At 39.4% G+C, this 25,893-nt stretch overlaps 1 protein-coding gene across 1 annotated transcript in view; it reads right to left on the bottom strand.

The window, feature by feature from the left end:
- Positions 1 to 25,539, bottom strand: part of slco3a1a (solute carrier organic anion transporter family member 3A1a) — a 51,862-nt gene extending 26,323 nt beyond the window's left edge. Inside the window, exons 1-2 of the mRNA XM_033968501.2 lie at positions 24,916 to 25,539; positions 10,832 to 11,288 (exon numbers count right to left, since the gene is read on the bottom strand). Coding sequence (XP_033824392.1) covers positions 10,832 to 11,288; positions 24,916 to 25,086 — 628 coding nt within the window. The 5' untranslated portion in view covers positions 25,087 to 25,539. The remainder of the gene's footprint in view (positions 1 to 10,831; positions 11,289 to 24,915) is intronic.
- Positions 25,540 to 25,893: the final 354 nt, after the last annotated feature.

Here is a 25,893-nt window from a genome sequence, read left to right as displayed (position 1 = left end):
CTCCCAATGATGGGTGGATTCATCAGAATTAAAATAAAAAATATATTATCCAGTCGACTAAATTAGCATTACATTTTTCGACAATTATTTGATTCTTGGCTAAACTGAAAATATCATCTAGCTAGCCTCTAATCAGAAAAATAAAGCATTTTAGGTGTTTTATGGTAAATGATCACAGTTTTATATAGCGTTTTTACATCTTCAAGGCACTTTACATTACCAATTCACAGACACATTCATACACCAGTGTACACAGACACTGGGCGAGGGGGGTTAAGTGTCTTGCCCAAGAACACGACGACAGTATGACAGTATTCATCTATGGGAGCTGGAATTGTGGATCTGATCGCTCTACCAATGAGTTGTTTTTTTTATGTCGAGAGCGGGATTCGAATCACCAATCTTTTATTTAGAATTCCATTACATCCTACTGAAACTGTGAAACATTTGCTTTGTTTTAGGAGGTTTCTAATCGTCAATAAATGAGGCTGAACCTCTATTTTCTTAAGCCTATCACACATCCAATATTACCACAATCTGCACATAAGTAAGAGGTAACTACAACTATCATCTTCTTCTAAGAGTTCACACTTGGCTTTGATTGGCTAAATCTGTAATAATTATCGTGATATAACCATTATTTTAAATTATTTTGACCATGTTAATAATTACACCTAATTTCAATATCGTTCCATGCCTAGTAGTAATAAGCAGAAGTACTGAATCAGTCTCAGGAATCAAATAACTATCAACTATCAACTTTCCCGTTGTATTACCCAGTCCCGTTGTATTACCCAGTCCCGTTTGAAGTTATGTTTTCATTTGTGCACACATATGGATGGAAGTTGATTCAGGGAAAAATGTTATGCAAATGATCAGGGCTGAATAATTATGAAGAAATACATATATATATATATTTAGCACTTTCTGTTTTAATAATAGGATTCTGTTCAAAGTTCACATTTTAAACACTTCCAGAAGACAAAAAGACTGAAACATGAACCGACAAACTAACACAAGAATCACATTTCAGAACATGTTTGTACAGATCTAAACTACAGGGTTAGCAGTGCTGACGCAGAAAGAGACAGGATATTTTGTTTGTGGAGGAAATTATGCTACTTCAAAAACTGCAGCCTTTTCCCAAACCTAAAAATAGAATGTTGATTGTAAACGAGGCCGGTTTTGACTTTAGCTGGTCCTACTGCTTGTTTCCGAGGCTCCCATGCCTCACATCGGCGCATAGTTCTGATGCTATAAATACTCAGGCCAAGTGCAAACATGTCCCAGTGTAAAGCTGCCAGCAGAGTGCTCACGTGAGGCCACATCATTTAAACTCCAACACTACAAACCATGACCGTACAACACAGTAAAGCTGCAAGATTAGCTGCAATTAAAGGGCCCATATTATGCTACTTTCTGAGCTATGTTATAATGTTATTTCCCCATCACAAACAGACCTGGAGTTGTGTTTTGTTTCATTCACACATGTTTAACACACAAACACTGCATATTTAGGCGTAGTTCTTCTCTCAAAATGGAAAACATGGATGTTATGTGGTAATACAGGATGTACTCAATTTGGATAATTACATGTGTGAATGAAACAAAACAAAACACACAACTCCAGGTATGTTTTGATGAGGTAACAACATTCTAACATGGCTCAAAGTCTCAAAGTGTTGAAGGCTGAAGGACCAGTGAAAAATGTCTACTTTTAGATGATTAGATTCATGTTTTAATGAAAGGAATCTGTTCAAAGTTCATAATTTGAACATGACCAGAAGAATTGAAAAAAAGACTGAAATATGTACTGACAAATGAATACAAGAATCACATTTCAGAACATGTTAATACACATCTGAACTACAGGGTTAGCAGTATTTATGCAGGATATTTTGTGGAGGAAATGATGGTACTTCAAATTTGAACTGTGATAAATGTAGCCCTAATCACAATCGAAATAAAATTACAATTTCAACTGATATAATTAGCAAATTGCCAAGCCTGCAATTTTTGTACCATTATTTCCTCCACAAACAAAATATCTTGTCTTTTTCTGCATAAAAACAGTTAACCCTGCAGTTTAGATCTGTGCAAACATAATTATGAAATGTTAATCAGTTCAGATTTCAGTCTCTGTGTAAGTTTTTCTGGATGTGTAAAATGAAAACGCTGAACTGAATCCTAATACTAAAACATAAATCGCAAATCTAATCGCACTCACAATGCACAATTTGTAAGTCATATTGTAATAAAATACAGGTATGCATGAAAATAAGCTTTGACTGAATGTAATAAAACGTGGAAAACTAGTCAAGATTTGTGATTTATGTTTTAAAGGCAGAATGCTGTTCAAAGTTTACATCCATGTCCAGGGACTATAATATGAACTGCTAAACATCTAACCCAAGAATTACATGAATTTCAGAAAATGTACGTCTAAACTGCACGTTATATTTTGCTGTCTGCAGAGAAAATTGTGTTACTAGTAATTTGACAAGTTGATTGGCAATTTCAAGTTTACTGCAGTATATATTGCAGCCATCTTTTTAAAGTTTAAAGAAAACACCAGCAGAGGGGGCAACTACGAGGGATGCACCGATACTCATATTGGTATCAAATATCGGCACCAGATTGGGTTTTGGTTTCATGATATTGGTTAGGCCAATATCCTGGTTCAGCGTTTAATTACATGTAGCAAGACTCGTTAAGCAACTCATGTTGACCAAGAACGTCTCATAATGTTTGAACTTTTTTTCATACAAAGCTTTTCAGTGGTTATTTGAAGGATAAGTAACAGTTGCAAAACACAATTGGCTCTCTTGTGTAATACGTTAACTCTGTTTTAAGGAAATAATAATAATGAAATAAAAGTAATAATGTTTTAAGGAAATAAGTGCCATTTTCTGTCCCTACACTGGTATCTGCAAATATTGGATATTGGCAGATACTTCATCAGTGTAGGAAGTGAAAACCTGGAAGGGTGCATCCCTAGCAACTATTTCTAAAATTAAAAAAAAAATGGAAGGATTTAAATAGATTTTAAAAACATGGAAAAGCACTTTAGGAGTAATATTATGTGTCAGATCTCTAATAAGCATGAAACTCTAGGCTTGCATGTTTTTCAGGGAAACTAAATTATGAAAACCCAAAAAGCAGTTGAGCATATTTAAGCATATATAGCACATTTAAGCTAATGCTAATTGCTTATGATTAAAATTAAATGAAATATTGCATAACAGGACATACTTAGTATTGCATAACCCCTACTTCTCCTTTAAAAGCCTGTTTTCACCAAATCATGCACGGGCTGCCTGTACAGGTCACGTTCTACAATGTAATGATGCCATAATCTCAGATGGAGGGTCGGAGCCTGTACTATAACAGATTCACTGTTTTTGAAAAGAAAAAACAGTGAGAAATATCAAATCTTATGACCCACAAATGTTAAACTGTATCAGTATTTGTTTGGGATTAGATAGATAAATGTGACATATGAATCTTACTGCTCAAAGTCAATTCAACTGACAACGACCACATCTTTAGGGTTAAATAAGGGCACCAATTTCTGAAGCCACTGTGAAAAAATAATTTTATTTTTGCGTATTTTCGCTGACAAAAGAGACATTTAATTGCCCTGTACCAAATTTTTCTCCACATACAATGCATCTTGCCCCAGTGCAGATATATTGTATAAGCAGCTCTTCAAAGGTCAAAATAAGTCTGCTGTGTGCTGTCTGCATCTTCTGCTTCGCCTGTAATTATAAAGCATTTTATTATATGATCAGGAAGTACACAGTAGCAAGCTAGTTGTTGTTAGCTCCGGACTGGCCTCTGAAAGTTGTGAAAAGTACTTATAAACTCATCGCGGTGATTAATTAGAACGCTCAGAATGCATAAGCAGGTCTCCAGACTTATTTTAAGCACTCGCACATGTGTAACCAGATGTGCTTTTTTTTAGATATTTATTTGAGGTGAATAAAAAGACGCTCACACGCAACGCCATGCTGTGCTGCCCGTTTCCTTTTTTAATTGCTGAAGTTTTATAATGTGCTCAAAGAGGAGCTTTAGTAAGATGAACGCACACAGTGACCTTTGTAAACTCACTCCACACTGTCCACACAGAGAACACATTATGAATGAATTATGGTGAGAATATTGACAAAAAGTCTATAGTAAACTTACATTCACTCAATATATGATTTTTCTTCAAGCCAGATCTGTTTTACAGATGACTTGTTTCTTACTCATAAAGAAATCTGTCTGCATAAACATCGATTTGTTGGTTTCATTACAATTAAACATTAATAAAGCATATGCATTCGGTTAACTACAGTTAATATTATAGTTTAAAACGGTTTAAAAATGTGAAAAACAGGACTAGTTCATTTTATCTTAATTTTAAAGTAGGGATTCAAATAGGGATTCAAGAATATTGCGATGTCCATGTTTGTCAAAAGTATTGAAAAGAGATCTGACAAGATCAAGCTTAGACAAGCTGGTATGGAAACACTGGGTGGAGCTGGGACTGTGAGAACACGATTGTACCCAGGACCTGCCTGGGTCCACAGAGAGAGGCCAGAATTAGCCTCCAGGCGGGCGCTGAGGTCGGGCAGTGGTGGGAATGGACATCCAGATGACGCAATTGGATCATTTGGATTTGTTTACATAGACCAGGGCACATTCAGAGCTAAGAATATACAGTGACATGACTGCACAAAATTGGGTTATATAAATGAGCCTATATAAATGTTCCTTTGGAATTATAAGGCTTTTCTTCAGGGGCGACAGTGGCTCAATGGTCAGAGCTGTGGTCCCCCCAACCCGAAGGACCAAGTTGTGTCATTGTGTTGATAGGTAAGACACTTCACCTGTATGAAAGTGGTGTGTGGGTTATTGGTGGTGTCAGAGGGGACAGTGGCACAGATTGGCAGCCTTGCTTCAGTCAGTCTCTCCCAGGGCAGCTGTGGCTACAGTAGGAGCTTACCACCGAGTGTGGAGTAAATGTATAATTACGACAGTGGAGAGCTTTGAGAGGCTTTAACAAATCTGTAAAGTGCTTATTATTATTATTACTATTATTATTATTATTAGACACACATACACAGATGCACAAACAGACACACAAACACAGAGAGACACACACATGTTTTGAGGACATTACACTGCCTAAATCACTGACTAAGCGTTTGATTTAATACCAAAGGATTTATGTCCTGTGGACCTGTTTTTTGTGATGTGAGTGTGAGTGCAGATTTTAGTCCTCAAAATGCGTTAAATACTCACCAACAGACACACACAGACACACACAGACACACACAGGCTCCTGGTATTTAAAAGGCCCCACCTCCCAACAAAGGCCCTCTGTGTAGAATTTGACAATGGGAGAGGGTGTAACGCGACTGAGAGGAGCACAATACAGCAGAGTGAAACAGGTTGTGCAGAAGTGAACACAGCCAAGTCTGAACAGTTAGAACTAAGAACAGACTGGTTTTCTCTTCTACAAGGAAAATGTTTAAACTGTTGACAACTTCTCTGAAAAAATGATTGAGGTGACCTTAGACTGTATACATAAATGGACATAACTAACCTGCAAGCTGTCGCGTTCCAACTAGGGAGTGATCATGGGTGCGCTTGCGGCTCCATTCATTCTGGCTCCAATTCACTTTATATTGGAAAATTACATATCTCTGGCCTCTCTCTCCGCAACTGCTGCTGTCACACTCGTCATTTTGCTCATAAAATGTTCGCATTGACCCGCTCTACATGAGGCTCATATTTTTATTTCACTATTGTGTCCATAAATCAACATATGAACATTAATAACAGAGAAATCAGGCCCCTTCTTTCCCCAAGGTCATGCCCTCTACAATTAACAACAGGCTTAATTGATAGCACTGCTAAGCGCCCGCTTCCTGGTAAACCAGTGGTGCAGGGCGTTACCTTCACAGCCTCGCTCCGGGTTGGCTCTTTGGTTGCAATGATACCTGCTGTCGGAAGTCCTAATATGCAACTTGGCTCAAAATTTGCACCTACAACTGCAACCTCGATGAGTTTCTGACTGGAGCCAAACACTATGGGTGACGTCACACTCACTTAGTTCACTTCTTTATACAGTCTATGGAGGTCAGTCTGTGGGTTTGCCTAATTGCCCCTTCTCTGTCCTTCTTTGGAGACTTTCTTGTTCAAACATATCGAAAATCAGATACTAATCGATACAGACACTAGTATTGACACTAGATAGTAATTTGAGCAGGTATCTTTACTAAAAAAGTCACACTCGAAGGACAGAATTGAACCTTTCCTGAATAGCTTTAGAATGATCTTGAGCTGTAAGAGAACAAGTATAAGACACATATACTAGCATACACCCATGGACCACTATGGGACCTACCTGGACGACTGAGGGATTACACACATATAAGACACATGGGAATATGAAAGAAAGTACTACCATTTAATGTTGAAAATCACATTCTATTGTCTAAATAAATCATTGTGGTATCAGCATCAGCATCAAGTATTGAATCTATTCCATAACTATTGAAATTGAGTTTGAAATTTTAGAATTAACACTATTCAGAGCTACAGTGGAAATAATGTAGTCCACTTTTAGACCTGGTTTAGCTCTAGATTATACCTGGAATAGTCCTGTTAAAGACCTGGGATAGCTCTGGCGCTACCTGGAAAGCAAAATCTTCTTCTGTGGGAGCTGGTGTGAAAACATTGGGAGCCATTGGTCTAATAAATAACAAGATACTATAACAATTCATCTAAATATAAAAACAAATTATTTCCAAAATATATGATTAAAAAAAACCCCAAAACATTACTATTACTTTTTTCTGAATTAAAAAAAAAACCCAAAAAACTTGGTAGTATCCAGTCTATAGTGACTATAGGATTACAAAGCAGTTTTTCATGCGCCTGTCTGCCTGTCGACACAGTGTTGTTTTTCTCAGATCTGTGTGGTATGTTCTCCAGCCTCCTCTGTCACTCCATCTGCCCCAGGCCTCTGCACTCTGCTGGGGTCATAGTACAGGTCCAAACAAGAAGTAAAATGGGATCTGAACAGGTACAACATACTCGGACTAAACCAGTCTTAAACCAGGATTTAAAGTGCATATACCCACATTTTTCTACATATACTTTGCAAAGTGTGTCTCGCCCTAGTACAGATATATTTTATAAAGCAACTCTTGAGGTAAAAGGAAGGAAGTGTGCGTTAACATGCTAGTTGTAAGACAGTAAGACTCATCATGGTGCATGAGGTAAGTGAGGAACAACTTGGACCACTACAATTTCATAATGAGCAAGTTTTCATGTTTTAGTAAAAATAACAAACTAGATTAAACCAAATGTAAGACCAAGAACAAATAAAGATACGTTCACACTTAAAAATTGGGACTCAACTGTGATTAAACCCAGAGTAAAGCAGGATTAAATCAAGTCTATACCAATATTAAACTGAGATCAGATGAGAACCGAACTAAGACACAATTTAAGGCATGCTAAGACTACAATACAACTACATCAAGACTAAAAAGAAGAAGTACAACCAATGCAAACCAGGTCTAAACCACGACTTCAGGAGAGACGAACAGGACTGTCATTATGAACCAGGTCTTAACCAGGTGTAAACATCTCACCTGGACTAGCCTCTCATTAGAGTCACAGACAGCTCAAATGACAGGGTGGCGGCGGTAGGAGGCTTGCTCAACAGGCTCGTCGGTGTGAGCATTTCAAGTGCTGCTCAAAGTGTGGGAAAATGCAGCGCTGGAGGTGTAAATGCATCATGTCACAGCTTCCAGATAGACCCCACTCATCTGGCACCGCGCTAACAGCTCATTTCAATCAACAGAGCAGGGACCATGCAAGGATTAGGTAATTATGTGGAATATAAAAGACGTTTTTTTCTATACTAGTTATATGGTACAGTTGGTCTTTCTATGTTGTAACTATGCAAACTGAAAAGCACCAGTGATCCCATTTGTATACCAATTTTTAGCAACAAAATCATCAATACAAATAGAGTAATCATTCTTTTTGACAAAATCTATTTAGGACGACATATTGGCAGGTGAGAATTAGAGGTAATGAATAGAATTGAGTCAGATTTTGGCATTTATAGACAACAATTTATCTTAAAACTTAACAGATTAAGCATTAGTGACCATTACGTGTGCACGGGTGTGATTTTTAGATAGTTAGTTTTAGTTAGATGGATTCATCTAATTTTGCACTCATCGTTTTGCACTGTTGTTCTGCCCATACTGCATATTTTATATTTGTATATCAATTCTAATATTTAGTTTATATTTACTATTATTATGCATTGTAAATGTTGCAGCATAACACTGAAGCAAGATCCTAATTTATGAATTTTGTTCACTGAAAATGGCAATAAAACTTATTCTGATTCAGAACCACTCTCTCTCTCTGTGTTTTGTTTTAACATATTTTATTAGCTCTTTGACTTACTTACTTTTATTGGTGACCAGGATTGGTGGCATTGTAAACTAACAAAACCGCTCAGCTCAATAACGTGAACTCATGTCAAGTCTTATGACGTTCAACATGGAGGCATGCAGAAACATTTGTGCAATGGACAGAGCTGTTTGAGTCTGCTGAGTGCTCATGAATAACCCATAGCCCAGAGGAGAGAGAGAGAACTCATGGTACAGACAGACACTTCATTCATGCAGCCGGGGCACATGACCGGTGGGCAGCGCAAGGATTACAACCATCTGTGCGCCTTATCAGACATGCTCAATACTTGACCTGAGCCAGACCTGTGCCAGACCTGGAGCTAGGGTGGTGAAAAGTATCGAAATCAGATACTAACTGATACTAACTTGGGACGGTCCAACCACAGCCACTAATTTGTATCATGTGTCTCTCAAATGCAGAAGACATCTCCTCTCCAAAATTCTCACATCATTCATAAAAAAAAAAAAAAAAAAAAAAAATTCTTTTACCTGAGATAAATAATAGTTTGGTGCTACTGTTTGGTGGTGAAATCTGCACTGTTTCTAAGTCCTCTGTGTAGTAAGCCGCTATATTTGAACGGACCATGTGTTTCTCTGATTGGTTAATCTGTCTGTCAATCACATCCAACTGAATTCAACAAGATATGGCTCCAGACCCACTCATCTTTGTAAAGTTTTGTCAAAGCGTGTGGTTCTGGCTGGACAGGCGACCACAAGTGCATCAGACCTGAGCCAGACTAATGTCAGATCTGTGCCAGAGCTGAGCCAGTCCAGAGTCAGTCCCCAGGCACAGCACAGCCCACGCTGCTCAGTAACAACTGAAAACAAGCATAAATAGAGATGGGGAATTTGCCTTCTACTCTACAAGATAATAGTAGAATTTCACAGTCTATACATTTTGGACTCAAACAAGAATTGATCTGGTTATCATAGAGACAAATAGGTGACTCACGCTCCAATATAAAAGCTACACAGTGCTGTTTTAATACTGTTAGGCCTATATAGAAGGACTTATAGCTGAAATATATACTGCTTGTACACCCTTGGAAACCTGATCAAGTGTATGTTAGTCTATAAATGAATGTATATAAGCAGACCCATCCACAACATAAATGCCACGGTATAAAACCAAGCTGTGTAAACAAACAGTATGTCCAATAGGCACAGCTTGGTATTGTTGTGAAGAGGGAAAGACAAACATGTTGAGGAGGAGCAGACATCAGCACTGAAGAGCTGGTATGGCAGCTATGTGTGCCGCGTCAGCCTGTTCCGCCCTCTACGGCTCCTCTGTATGGCTCCTGTACTCAGGCTACACACAGACTGTACCGTCAGACTGTACCGTCAGACTGTACCGTCAGACTGTACCCCCACACTGTACCCCCACACTGTACCCTCACACTGTACCCTCACACTGTACTCTCACACTGTACTCTCACACTGTACTCTCACACTGTACCCTCACACTGTACCCTCACACTGTACTCTCACACTGTACTCTCACACTGTACCCTCACACTGTACTCTCACACTGTACTCTCACACTGTACCCTCACACTGTACCCTCACACTGTACTCTCACACTGTACTCTCACACTGTACTCTCACACTGTACCCCCACACTGTACTAGGACTGTACATACATTGTACTCAGCAAAAGTGTGGAGTCAGCTGCACATGGCACCTGGACTGATGAGCTAAGCATAAACGCCTCACTGTGACCAAACGCGTCCCAGGAAAGCAGACAAAGCAGTGCGACTGTGCAAAACTATGCAAATAATAAAATAATAATAATAAAATGTCCTTAGGATTACTCAATGTCCTCCGTTAAAGGTTTGAAACATACTGAGAACTGCAGGCATCGTAACTGCCAAAGAATTATTATGAACAAATTCTATACATGTCTGTAAAAACGGACAGCAGGTAGAAAACTTCTGGAGAGTTCTACAATATGGCATTAAGCTTGTCTATCTTCACAGCAACAAGCAACTGACACCACCAAGCTGCAGGTCAGAGTTATTGTAAGAATATGTTTTGTGAGGTATTCTTTTCAACAATAAAAACACGAGCAATTACAGCAATGAAAGTTAAAGCCATACTGTGGAACATTACAAGCAAAGAAAAAAAATACTTTTTTTTTTCCACCAAGTTTGAAATTGTAGTATCATGACAAAACGATTGCACATTAATTAAAGGCCAAAAAGGCATATTAAGAAAATACATTTAGAAAATGTCTATGATCAACATTTGTGGATTTGCTGATTATTCCACTTATTACACTAACGACATTATTAAAGCCCATCTCTAAGCATCAGTCCTGGTGTAGTGTACAGTGTGCATACCTATATAAAGTGAGGAGTCCTTCTTGCGGACGTGGTCGTCGATGTAGGACACGCCCAGTGGCTGCACGGGCGTGGCCCCGATGCCCAGTAGCACCTGTGCTCCGATCAACAGCAGGTACATCATGTTTGTGTTGGCCTTGTTCTGACACACACTGTCCTCTGCCTCCTGGGCCTGTCTGCTGCTGCTGTTTGAACACACCTCTCGCCCAATGTCCGTCCTCCACATCTTCCCCATCTCGTACTGACTGGTCAGAAACTCTGGGAGGGCCGACAGTAGAGCCCCCAGCGCCATGACGATGCCCCCGCAGCCGATGAGCCGAGGCCGGTGCGCCCGGGCCCCGAAGTAACTCACAAACAGGATGAGGGCAAGGTTCCCGATCTCAAAGCTGCTGGCGATCACGCCCACATCAGCACTCTGAAGGTTGAAGCGCCGCTCCAGAGTGGTTAGAACACTCACCTGAGAGAGAGAGCACAACCAATGTCACTGAGTTTCACAAATGTGAATGTGAGCTCTATGAATAAGTTTCTGTTTCACCATTAATGGTGGAAAAAAAACATTTTTATCTGCTTAAGAGACAACCTCACCAACCTCCCAATGCCTGGCTTCTGTAAATAAGTTTCTTTTGCTTTGGCTTCATACTCCAGTCACTCACATGTGGCTCCTTCACTGGGATTATGGAGTTTACGGCCCTCTGCATTTGACATTGTAACATTTTTAAAAATAAAACAAAATGCCCCTACTCTTCAGATGTATAAGTTGATTTAAGGAGTTACAGATGTCTCATTTCCTTTTATAACAATGCATTATTGTTGGCAATGTTCTATATTTACATTTACAAGTTATGTGACTAAATCAGTTGAGCCTGATTTAGTCACATAACTTCTCACCAATGTTTAACTGAGGATCACACAACAGCACATTCACATTTAGATCTCAGACTAAACTAAACAGAACTAAAAAACACTTTTGAGGATTTACATGGCACAGCTTGTGTTTATTCATCTGGTTTTAATTAAATAATTTGCATGTTGTTATCAAGGACTGTCAAACAGCCTGAAATAAACAACTGTCTTGACCTCTTTGCTTTGTAGCATAGCAGCACTAACTATGCCCCTGGTGTGCTGTACATATGTCCATGTGATTGTGTGATAATGTAGCTCAGTTTGTGTCACATTCGAAGAGTACTATTTTCAGATGTGCCCCAAACACTCCCTGAAAGTCATTTTCCATTTCCAGTGGGCTGGAAAAAGAACACTAACATAAACATCCTTTCAGGCATTTCCCAAACAGGACGATGACAGCGTACATACCGTCTCCATGGTGACGTCAGCCTTTCTCTAGTACTGTACATAAGAGCACATGTGGACTGTTTTACTTATAGGTACTGCATTTCATTTACATACAACTGCAATTTACCCATATATTTCTATAGGCCATTAAAGTGAGGGTATTACACTTCTATGGGGTATTACCTGCTAACACATAACATATTCAGATCATCAAGTTAAGTTTTTTAAATGCTATATTTGCCAAAAATAACATTAATATGCTAAATAAGTAACACTTTTGTTTTTGAAGCTGAGTCCCTCCTCCCATTGCTCTCTGTGCTAAATCACTCCCTTCAGAGCTCTATTACATTACAATCGACATGGTTTACACTAATGAAACTGCTGCACATTACATCAGGTTTGTGAAGTTGTAGTGCATTGTTCTGAATCATGCTTTAGTCTATTTATGGAAAATTGTGTGGGAGCATGGATGATGTAGGCTTCTGGGCTGGGCTTTGGATAGGATTGTAATGCATAAGGAGGGTTTAAATAGTGCCCATGAGAGATCGCTACATTACTCAAACATGACATAAACAAACATAATCCTCTAAAAGACTATTTCTATTGTGATGTTGTGGTATAAAAAGTTTAAATTCTATGTTCAGACTACAAAGCACTGGGCTTTTTGACATTACTGCAGTTTCCAGTGAAGTTTGTTCAGATTGAGGAGTTCATTTCTAGCCCGTCTCTAAACTTGTGGTTGGAACATTTGAGAATGACTCATGATCCTGGGCAGCACTCTCATTTTTTCTGAGCTCACTGGACAAACTGACGGGGCTGAAGCAGGGGTAGGTAAGACGTAGATATATATCTTTTTTTGCTGTTTAAAGAAAACAAAGTTTCATATAAACTGCACATGACAGGTTACACTACTCATTTCCTTAAAACAAAAGTAACATAATTATATTTAGAATTTGACATTTTAATGAAGTTTATAAATTTACTTCCTGGTTGGACACAGGCAACAAATCTGGCATACACAGAGATTACCTAGCAACGATAATGTTAACACGGGCCAAAACCTGTCTAAATTACGTAATAGTTATGAATACTTAGCAACAACACCTTTATTTTGTTAATGAAGGTTTATATTACCAGAACAATACCTTCCTTTAGCGTAAATTGCCACTGCATTTTGGATGTAATTTTCTGTGTTGGTGACACAGGCAGAGATATTCCTTTTTAGACCTCAGTCTTACTTCCTGTATTTTGTATTTAACTTCTCAACTTTTTTCCCACAAACTGCCTCTTTACTGATATTTTACTATCTTTACTAAATATTTAACCACAAGTACTATTGCACCAAACCAAGTCATAAAAAAGCATGAAAACCTGTTTCAAAAGCACTGTAATATCACCAGTAGTGTCCATTAATAAGAAAGTGGCTTAAAACTACATGCCAAAAAAGTATCTGGTTTCTTGATAAGAACAAGAGGTGGGAATGTTTCACTTACTCAACTACACATGAGTAAGTTTGATAAGGGTAGTTTTCAGATCCCTTAGTGTTGGTTCCTCTTCCCACTGTGAGTTAGTTTACAAATGACAAAAGCTTTATGTTGACAATATGAAATCATTTGAACATTTAGGTTTCTTGCACCACTTTATCATCATCATTATTATTATTATTATTTAGTGTTTTGTCCTTCCACTTGTGATTCTCAAACAGTGTGTACTGTAAGTGACTACTAATCAGAAAACATACTACGTAACTTATTTTCCTTATAAATGCTATTGACTTTTAATCTTTTAAAGCCACAAGAATCCCACAATAGGTCCACAAAAGACGAGCTCATATACGTACATAGCATGCCTTACTGTTGCATAGTATACATTCCTATCATATGTACATTTCTATCTCGTACTGGATTCTTTGCGCTCCTGGTTAGACCATTACAGCAACGACAATACAGTTGAATCTACCGGTAATCTAATTTCTTGGAGCAACATTACGTTGTATTTCCACTTGTGTAACTGCTGAGTTTGATGACATCATAACATGCTATAGTTCAATAACATTTGATACAGGGGGAAGAGGGGGAAGAGGAAGGGGGGATGAACCTTTCCTGAATATCTTTAGAATAATCTTGACAACTGAGGGATACCTGGACGACTAAGGGATTACAGATATAAAAGAAGTTACTATGATTTATGATGCTGAAAATCACACTGTCGTTTAAAATGTATTTTTAATTATCATTGTGACAGCAGAATCGGTATTGAGTATCAAGTCTGTTCCTTTGTATTGAGCGGATATCCGATATTTGGCCAGCTGCTGTGGCTGATAACTGCTTTTTGGCAATACCGATGTTTAGCTTTTTAAATCCATTATTTTAAGTTGAAGTAAAGATCACAAATTAACTTTCCACTTTAAAAAAAATAATAAAATGTATTTATCTGGAAAATGAAATAATTTGTTACATCTTTGTATAAAAATAGAGCCATACAACACTATTTCCATGTTTTCTGTTCAAAAAGGGCTCTTAGGCAAAACAAACAAAACAAACAGTATCAAAAATCAGTATCGAATGGCGATATCAGCTAATACTGGAATTGATATAAGGCCCGTTCCTGACCACAGCTCTAGTGTTCAGACTCCACTGCTGATACTTAACATTCTCCTGTTCATTCTGGATGAACCTGTCGCTATGAGGATCCAGCACATATTTCACTGGTATTTGGTAGAGGCCATGTTTCTCACTGACAAGAGCAGCACCGTTGTTGAATCTGTCGCCTGGCAACCAAACAAACTCCTGCGTCATGTGACTCGTTTCCCACAGATGTGCGCTGAGACAGACATGCCACCAGCGTTTAGAGCTGGGACTCCCCAAATGTTCGGCATCTGTCTGGGGCGGAGCTCAGCAGTCCACATCAGTCAGAATTAAATAATCTGAGTGCTCCAGGGAGAGGCAGAACACTTCATATTTACCAGAAGCAATTATTGTTAACAATATGGCCCAGAGTCATCCCTCAACTAGCAGTTCACTGACACCTTTATTTATGTTGTTGTGTACACTAAAATGGGAGCTCAGGAGGCTGTTTATAGAGTTGTAGCCTGGTTAAGTAGGATCATTCAGTTATATTATCCCTGTATGAGAGCCCCGCATGGGGTTATATAACTTTGACTTATAGTCCGGAAAATACGATAAAATAACACTTCTTTTCATAGTTTGGCCGGGGGAAAAATTTTAATTTCTACATTACAGTAATTTAAAAGATCTCTGAGAAAGACTGAACAAAAATGCCCCCTAAAAGAAAATTGTATTCTGTCGAGTCTGATGACAGCCACGTCGGAGTGGCGCTTCATCTACCTCTGGAGTTGGTGGAGTTGTTCAGAAGTGACACTGAGGATGAAGAATTCAATGGATTTAGTGATTTGGAGTGAGATAGAGAGTAAACTTGTTGGCTTGTTTTTTTATGCTTTAGTTATCTGATTAACTGTTAATATCTTATGTAAACACACCAGACACATTCAGTTCTGTCTCTGCTTCATGTAGAATAAATATAAATGTGTTACGCTAGCGTGCTGCACTGATATTCAGTCTGATATTCTCCATTTCATTGTTATTATAACTTGCCTTTAATGATAAAATGTCTGTTCTTGGTCGTGGATTTTGTAAAGTAAATTTCCCAAAAGAAATGTGACTTATAGTCCAGTGCGACTTATACAATTTTTTGTCTTTATTATTCTGCATTTTTTGGCTGGTGCGAATCATACTCCAGAGCAATTTATAGTCTGGAAAATTTGGTAGTTACAAAGTGTTTTACATGCAACAAGTTCAACATGTTCTAAAATGTCAACAGAACACAGGCATTAAAAAAAAACATCCAACAGGTCAGACATGTTTTAAACTTCCAACTGAACGCACAGACTAATTGAAAAACAAATAAAAAAAAAATCCTACTGCTACTTCTATATAAAACTGCTTTGTGTAAAAGTTTAGTTCTAAAATCAATTCTGAAGCTCCTGTGTAAAGAGACTAATAAAAAGATACACAAGCACATTATACGATACTAGTCAACAGTCTTGGAGCCGAGAGCTGAGTTCTGTACAATTTGAAGCCATTTCAGAGATTTCTGACTAAAGCCTGTGCACAGTGCATTATAATAATGTTGTCTTTTAAGAGACTAGGGTGTGAACATTTTCTTCAACATTAGCGGGTGAAAGAAAACTTTCCATCACTTAACTCTGCACAGTTACACCATGAGAACCTGCAGCTATAATGATTGTGGTCAGTTTTATCTTGATACAAACTGCCTCTTCTTCCTGCATGATACAGGAACGTTAAGTATTGCTGAAAACACCACATTCAAGAAGACATTTCTTTTGAACGCAGTATGAAAGTGGAGAATCAGTGGGAGTGTTGCTCATTAATCCAGAGGCTGGCAGTTTGATCCCTGCTCTGATGTGCTCTTGGGCAAGACACTGTGCACACTGATTTATGAATATATGTTTATTGTTTACAGACAGATCAATAGAAAAGAGCTCACTGCTTCAGGTGTATATACGTGTAAGTTTCTGATTCTGAAATGTAGATCAAGGCTCATTTTTCACATACCAGTGAGAAGAGCCATTGTGTTCATTAAATCCAATCAGTCCTGTGACCTCCCATGAAATATCTTTAAATCAAAATAAATTTCACTGATATCAAATGTAATGTTGATTTATTCACAACTACAAAAAACCTTTTACAAAAAACTGTTCCCAGACTAGTCATCCTTTCACAAATGCCACACACTTTTGGGCTGCCCGATGGCATTGGCTTATTAACCACTGTATTTGTTTGTGTTGGCAGCCATCTGAATTGTGATGTTTGTATTTCTAAACCAATGCAGGTTAATAAAAGAATATCTTAAAGAACAGTATGTGAATGTTCTCTTTCTTTTGCAGTGGCATTTGGAATATGAGGAAACCTTCACAGCCACAGTTCGGAGAACTCAGACCTCATTTGCATTATCCCATTGTGATGTCAGCTTTGGGAGGTAATGTAAAACACAAGGTAATGTTCAAATCCAGCAGCCACACACAGGACACAGACAAACATGAAGCACAAAATCAAATGACGCACTATTTTCAAAGGATGGACACAAAAATTTAGAAAAAAACCAAATCATATCCAAATGAGCAGTGTGAGAAACACAAATGTTCAAATCATTTCATATTTTTAACATAAAGTTTTTGTCACTTGCAGACTTACTCACAGTGAGAAGAGTAACCAAACCTTTTAGTCAAGAGTACTGTTACTTCAATAAAAAATATTACTCGTATAGGATTAAAAGCATGCTGCTTATAAACGTACTCAAGTAAATGTAACTGAGTACTACCAGCCTCTGCTAATAACACAGCATGTATTATGATTATATTTTGTGTTTGCAAAATACATAAGTAAACTGCAAACATGGTCTGAACTACAGGCTTATACACGTTTTATACAATTAATTCTTTGCAAAGAATAATATATTGCCATTTCAGTGCTGACGTAGACAGACTTGAGCATTCGCCAGTACAAAGCTGTGGTCGGAGCGGTCAGTCTGACATAAACAGCTCATAAACTGGACATGACCTTTGACCCTCACTGCCAGTGCTAGGCTAGCAGAGCGCTAGCACATGTTAAATGTTAAGGAGTATGCTGTCAATAGACTAGTGATGTCGTGATACTAAAATTTTCAAACTAGATTTTGATACTAAGGAACAGACTCGATACTCAATACTGATTCCAATACCACAATCTAAATCATTCTTTTTAGTATTGATACTTGCATATCTAGTTTAGATACTAGTTTCATTATTGACTAGTATCTGATTTTTGATCCTACTGACACCTTATATTGTTAATAGACTTATTTTATCAAAAAAATGAATAACCAGATACTGATACTAAATGCAATATATAGATTCTCATTTGAACAAGAATCATTGCTGAAAAAAAAAAGAAATCACATTCTATTGTTTTTTTTATAATTGGAGTGTTTTTTATAATCATTGCAGCATCGAAATAGGCCTTGAGTTAAACATTTGTATATTGACAGTAAACATCTTTAAAAACCTGAACATGTATTTGAAATAAAACACAGCCCAGAGAACGACGCGTTTGTTTTTGTCGGGCACTCGGGTACAGCACACGTCCAAATCCACAGGCACTCTCATGTGTACTCGCACACTTTGAACAGCTGTCTCAAACACAGGCCTCCAAATGTCAGTAATGACTAACAGCAAATACATAGACAATGAATTTCAATACAATGAGATCACTATTGACGGAATCTCTAATAAAAACAAAAACAAATATTTAAAAAACACAAACGCATTGAAAGCACCAGGCTGCCTGCTGGGATAGTCAAAGGTATCGGAAATCAGATGCTAATCGATACTAAAACTAATATCGAAACTAAATACTCATTGGAACAAATATCGATACTAAAAAAGTCACATTCACAAGACAGAAATGAACTTTTCCTGAACAGTTTTAGGATGATATGGAGTATAAGACACAGACTAGTATACGCACATGGACCACAATGTACAACTGAGGGATTACACAGATATACTGTAAGACCAGGTGGTAATACAAAAGAAAGTACTATGATTTAATGCTAAAAATCACATTCCATTTTCAAAATAAAGACTGTTTTTATTATCATCATGGCATCTTAATATTAAAATTGAGGTTGCAGTTTTAGTATTATGACACTACTGCCTGGATCCTTCTTGCAGTAAGGCAGAACTGGCACCAAGTCAAATTTATTTGGACCACTATTTTGTACTTTTTTGAGTAACATTATTTTGAAGTAACAATACTCAGTACAATTTTAGCTCCTCTTCCCACAGCCAGCACCACAGTGTGTCATTGTTAAAAATGTGAATCAAATTCTCGAGAAAAAGACATTTTAGTGTGTCCAAATTAGGAGTTATATTTTATCACAGCATGTTTTATTAGACAAGACAAATAAGTCAGAGAGAGTTTATGATAGGACTGCTCGATTATAAACCAAACTCAATGGTGATAGTCTGATAGTGTCTCCTCTGCCGCTGTCATCTGAGCACTGATGCTCTACAGACGCTCTCACAGAACACAACCAGGCCTAATATGGACAAGGCATTTCCCGGCACTGAACTGGGCCGGTGGCTGTATGGGGCTGGTTGCAATGTGGAGCTTGTTGTCGTGTTGGCGGCTGTGTGGCTGGTCATCTATAGGGCTGAGGGCTGTTTGTCGTGTTGAGGCTGGTTATTGTATGGGCTGTATGGGCCTACTGGGCTGATTGTTGTATGGGGCTGGTTGCCTATGGGGCTGGTTGCCTATGGGGCTGGTTGCCTGTGGGGCTGGTTGCCTGTGGGGTTGTGTGCCTGTGGGGTTGTGTGCCTGTGGGGTTGTGTGCCTGTGGGGTTGTGTGCCTGTGGGGCTGGTTGCCTGTGGGGCTGGTTGCCTGTGGGGTTGTCTGCCTGTGGGGTTGTGTGCCTGTGGGGCTGGTTGCCTGTGGGGCTGGTTGCCTGTGGGGCTGGTTGCCACATATGGTTGGTTGCTACTGGGGCAACAGTAGCTCAGATGGTAGAAAGTTTCTCCACTGATCCAAAGGTTGGACATAAAGACAGATCGACTGGTTGGTGGTGCAATTCTATCTCGCACAGATGAATGCTGTGGTTGTGTCCTTGGGCAAGACACTTAACCCATTTCACTCGAACTGTCTATGTACACTGGTGTATGAATGTGTGCATGAATGGTTCCTTAATGTAAAACACTTTGACTGCCTTGAAGGTGGAAAAGCGTTATATAAATGTGTGACCGTTTAGAATTTGCCGTGTATGGCTGGTTGCCTATGGGGCTGGTTGTTGTGGGGCTGGTGGCTGTGGCTCTGAGCAAAGAAGAACAATGCAGACAGTGTAGTGGCACATGCTGACGACAGCTGGCCGTGCCTCCGCTCCTCTGTGCTCCACATAAAGACTGTTTATGTCTGTGCATCAAGAGCTGCATCAGGAGCTAACCTGGCTCACACCAGAATGATATGTGTAGGGCTCTGAATAGAGTTCTACACTTTAATCTGGGATGACTCTTTTGCTTAAAACGATCAGAACCAATGATCAGAGCATTCAAACTAATCCGTCATGGTGACTGGTCGAAAGTGTAACTGCGAAACAAGGCCACAAATCAAACTTTAGTTAAATCCACTGGTGTCTTACCCATCCACAAATGCACAATGCGCTTCCCTCTGCATGTTTTTTTCAGAAACAACTGTATTTTCAGCCTGAAGAATACCTCTCGCTGTTGCCATGTTTGTTTTGGTTTGATCCATCCAAACCATGGAACCTATCACAAGCGAACACTTCAGCTTAAGCCGAAAAAGGCACAGCACAGTCACAATGTTAGCCCTACGACGAAGCATATTACGATGAACCGGACGGACGACAGACTCCAGTTTAAAGTTACAATAACCGTGAGAAGAGACACAACGATTTTACATTCTATATCAGTTTTGTTGTATTTTGTACCATAATAGTAAATATCTATACTGATTACTGACTTCAGTCTAAAAAAGTTAAACCATTAACTCATTTTCATTTACATTGTCCAAGTTCACCATTCCTTTATCGTGTGACCAGCTTTATCAAAACAACCTTTGTCAATGTTCAAGTCACGTTAATGAATAGCACTTTGAGATAGGTTTACTTTTTTGGAGTGTAGACTGACTCCTTCTAAAATTCTCACCATCAGATGATCCTTTGACTCCCCTAACATAGACTAAAATGACTAATACCAACAGGTCTGGCTCCTCATTCATAGGCACGTTATACTGACTGGGACAATCTGCACAGCTCCTCACATCTCCATTCCCCACACAATCATTTACACACGAGTGTCTTTGCACAAGAACATGAAGAGTCTTAATCTATTGTCAGTGGGGATAGTAACAGTATAACAATATTTTATTTTGACTCGTACCTAGACCATATTTGGTACTCGCATCTGACCAATATCTTTTCCATGTCAAAGCTGCATTTATCATTACTAAGAATTATCATACACTTCAAGATGCACTATGTTGCTTCTCTACCGAGCTCACAGTAAGAATGCATGTTTTCAAGACATTTTGGGCAACAAAAACTGTAAGTGATAAAATGCATGGTTCACAGGTTTAAGGGCTCAAGGGATTGAACAAACAACAGGAATGTCATACACAGTTTTAGAGCCACAAGATACAAAATCTGAAGACAGTCATTTCAAATCCACTGTCTACAGCTGAATCTATAATCAAATTAGATTTAGATCAGATGTAGACCAATTTATGAACCAAAATGTATCCATTTTCATCAAAGACACTGTAGTGACCGAGCTTTTAAACTGTCAAAAAGAGTTCAACGTAGAGATACACAATAATATTGGTTATCATAATTATTGGCCGATATGGTCAATTATGACATCACACCAATGATTCTGATCATAAAAATGGTCATTGATAATTTAGGCAGATAATTAAAAGCCCAAAATAAATTCCGCCCACTGCTCCAGCCGCACACAGAGCGGCCCCAGGTCAGAGGCAGAGAGCGGGGAACATATGTTTACAAATACGGGCTTACGTATAAGAGCTTCTCTTAGGTTTGGAGGAAAGATAATTCAGCAAAACAACTTTGTACCAGCTCCACGACTCGGAGAGGGGCGCAGACTTCAAACATTTAATCTAACAAGACATGGAAAAGTTTTTACCACAACAACGAGGAAAATACGAGGCAGCCCCAATGTTCAGTCGAGACTGCAACAGTCCATGCATTAGCGCTGTAGCTGGACAAAGATGCTATTGGGCTGACGGGCTAGGACTTTGTGAGGATTTAGTTGCGTTTTGGTTCTCGATCAAACGAGGACATGTGGTACAGCAACAGAAGTTTGTTGGTGCTGCTGCTGTGACTATGTGACCATGTGCTGTGTGTGCAGACAAGAAAACACGTGGGTCACACACAGACGTCTCACTAACCGCCCAATGCAGACGGACCGAGTACAGGACTGTCTGTCTGCCTTTTTATTCACCATATATATTCACAATACACAGTGTCTGCTTTGAGATTGTGTCACTCAGAATCCATCTCCATTTTTTTTTTAATATCTGTTTTTATGTTTTTAACTTGTTCTGTAGAGTGGCCCTGGATGTTTTGAAAGGCTTTAATCAATAAAATGTATTATTATTATTATCTCATGTTAAAGGAGCAGCCATGGTACTGTGGCCCGTCCCTTTCCCCTGGGATGTACTGTAGCCACTCCTCCAGTTTAGGGGTCACTGCCCCAAGTGCTCTGATGACCACGGGCACCACTGATGCCTTCACCTTCCAGGCCTTCTCCAGCTCTTCTTTGAGCTCCTGGTATTTCTCTAGTTTCTCAAGTTTGGCAAACAATGCAGGATGGCCGTCTCGCAAATGTACATGCAAGTTGCTCGTGTTTGCCCTTGGAGCCTCAACTTTTTTTCGGGCAGGCTCTGCAGATTGACGGCTCATTACCTTGTTGGTCTTGTGTTACAAAGCCATAATAATTCCACACATCAGACTTCACCTTCTTGAGTGGAAGATATAAATGTGTGGTGTCATCCAGATGCAGATCCACTGCCTGCCCACTAACCATGACGGTGACTGACAGTGGTGAAGAACTACCCCCAAATCAGAATAGGCACAAAAGCTAAAAAGTTTCATTGTTAAGATAAATGCCTGACATGAGCGTCCATGTTGTGAAGAGACAGGTTAGTGGCCCATAGTTGGATAGTACCTTGAACTTTGAGGGATCCTCCTGGATTAGGATCATACACACTTTGGTTAGCCATTCAGGGTGAGTCCATCAATTAGCAGCTGGTTCATTTGTGCTGCCAGACGCTCATGGAGAGCAGTGTGTTTCTTTAGCCACTAGCCATGCATTGTGTGAGGGCAGGCCTTGTCCAGTTCAGTTTTTCATACCTGAGACTCTTTTCTGGATGTCTACCACTGTGACGGCGACTGGATTCTGTTCAAGGAGGTTGCTTTGGTCTGTTTTGTGGTCTTCTCTCAGTGATGCCTCCTTCTCCCATATGCCTTTCAGTTTCCAGCCTTGGTGGGTCTGCTCTGGTGTTACACTGTTGGCTCCCAAACATCTCCAGGATCACTGTGATGGTTGAGCTACTAGTTGCTTAGTCGTAAGCTTGGACTGTGGGTTTCAAAGTAACCATTTTTCCCATATTTTATATATATATATATATATATATATATATATATATATATATATATATATATATATATATATATATAGCACAACAGTCTATTTAATGTCTCTTTATCCACATGAAACATACAAATAAAAGGGTTATATGGTAAATGTGTGAGTCCAAGTCCTTACACATTATGATAAGGTTGAATATGTGGATCATCTTTCAAAAGTTGATTAAATACTATAGCAATAGACAGATAGACGACATCAACTTCGGCTCCTCTCCACAGCAGCTGGAGGCAGTACTCGACCTTGAATCATTTAGTTAAATGAGCTAATTGCATCCTGCACTGTTCAGACTGAATGGTGACATTATTCCAAACAAAGCCCCCGGGAGCCCGGCCATCTCTGGCACATGGCACATGGACTGGAGAAAGGACACAAGCGTTCACTAAATATACACTTAAAATAACTACAATAATGTCTCCATTCTTCACTGGTCCTGATGCAAATGAGCATGCCAGTTCATCTATGACATTTTTACTGAAATCAATTGAGATTCTAAATTTAAAGAGCCCATATTAAGCCATTTTCATAATGTCATAATGTTGCTTCCTCATCACAAACATACCTGGAGTTTTTCTGTTTCATTCACACATCATTTACACACAAACTCTGCATATTTAGCCTGAGTTCTCTCAAAAAAATAAAAAAAATAGAAATTAACAGAATTTTAGAAGCAAACATATGTCAGTCAAATTTAATATTTACTCCCAAAATGACAACCATAATTTAAGATGTCTTTCAATATCACATTAACTTTGACTGACTGTACCATTTAGAAAGTCTGATTTCAAAGCTGGTTACATAACAGAGGAATGATCACAATGGGAATAAAAATAATAAATGTTGTTAGGTCATGGTATCAAATATTGTGAATTTTGAAAACAAATATTTGATATACTGTAGTAAGTAGGTAGCTATTGTTCTCACTTTATTTATTTATTTATAATTATTATTTATTTTTTTACTAATAAATTATTTGCCTAGTTTTTGCTAATTATTTATCGCAATATCCAATAAAAGCCGTTTTCCTTATGCCCAGTACAGCACTGTCCACTGGTAATAAACTGGTTACACACAGGCGCCAGTCTACCTCAGAATTTATAGAATATTTGTGAAATTATCTTGCGTTTGTGATTTAGAGCAGGCTACACAATTAAAAGTGTATTTAACTTATTTTAATAGGCTTTAGGCAACTAGTTTCCTAAATCAAGATTAAATTATTCCAAAACTGTAACTGTAACACTGACACAGGACAGTTCGAACAGTGTTGAGCCAGATATTTCTCTTATTTATAGTGCACATTTCTACTCTCCTGCTGTTTTTGAACTTTGTATTGCAACACTGGAATGTCCCCATTATGGAACAAATAAAGGCTCTCTTATTGTTGCAGACGAATGGCCAAAGCGAGTCATTTTCGTGGGTCATTATCCAGTTATCCACTTATCCAGCGCCTAAACCTCTCTGCCACTTTAGTCCCGGGTCAAGTCCTGGTTTGGTCCCGCTGTAAAACAGAAATAATCTAAAGTGATGCGTACGTACCAGGTATGCCCCCACGGTGCCCTGTGCCAGCATGAGCGCGCATTCTGAAATCAGGAAGATCTTGATATTTGAGAAACATGAGGAGTTTTTGCGCAGGCCGTCTCCCTGTAGAGTGTCCCCGGCGCTGTCAGGCTCCGAGACCCGCTGCTGCTGCTGCTGCTTCACCTGCATCCTCCTCCAGACCTCCGGAGCTCCAGCACCACCACCGCTCCACACACAGCCCCGCACTGCGAACACAAGAGCCGAGCACAAGAGACGAGGACAGCCGAGCACAGCACTCTCTCAGCCCGCTACACTGCGCTCTGCTTCAGCCCAACATTCGCCACGTTTCTCCGTGTGAGCCTCGCCGGTTGTTTTTGCTTCGTTAGCTTGTGTCTCTGAGCTAACACATCCGAACTCCCGGCTTCAGCATTGCCTCCTCTCCTTCCCCGCGTGAACAAGTCCCAGGAGGTGTCTCCAAACGCACCAGAGCGAAGCCTCGGCCGTACACTGCGCGCTCACAGCTCATGTTTCCCGGTGTTCAGTGGAGTTTGAGCGGCAGCAGCGGCGGTAGAGTCCCGGGGCTCGGTCCGTTTGGGAGTGCCATGCTGCAGGGTTGAGGAGCACACGTTGAATGAGCGGCTGCTGCTGCCCCACGTGTCACTACTGTTCACTCCGCCTCCTGCGCGCACGGGCCGGGAGGCGCTGTTCGACTTGAATCGCGAGGTTTCTCCCAAACAGACAACAATTTTCCTACATCAACGACAAGACTTTTCCAATTGTAACGTAGATTAACGTGTGACATTTCTAGTGGTGATTCATCGGGATGACACAAAGGAGAATGATAGAAAGTTAAAGCCAACCACTGGAACATTCTCCGTGGAGACTGAAATCGTGTCATGCCATCTTGGGGAACGTCCTTGCTGCCAAAACAAGAATATATCCATGGAGACAAGCAGGTGTTAACCTTCAGCCCATGATGATCCTATACAACAAATA

This window comes from Periophthalmus magnuspinnatus, chromosome 6, assembly GCF_009829125.3.
Source record: "Periophthalmus magnuspinnatus isolate fPerMag1 chromosome 6, fPerMag1.2.pri, whole genome shotgun sequence".
Taxonomy (NCBI): Eukaryota; Metazoa; Chordata; class Actinopteri; order Gobiiformes; family Gobiidae; genus Periophthalmus; species Periophthalmus magnuspinnatus.
Note: the sequence above shows the minus strand (reverse complement) of the source record. Positions and strands in the feature narration are given on the sequence as shown.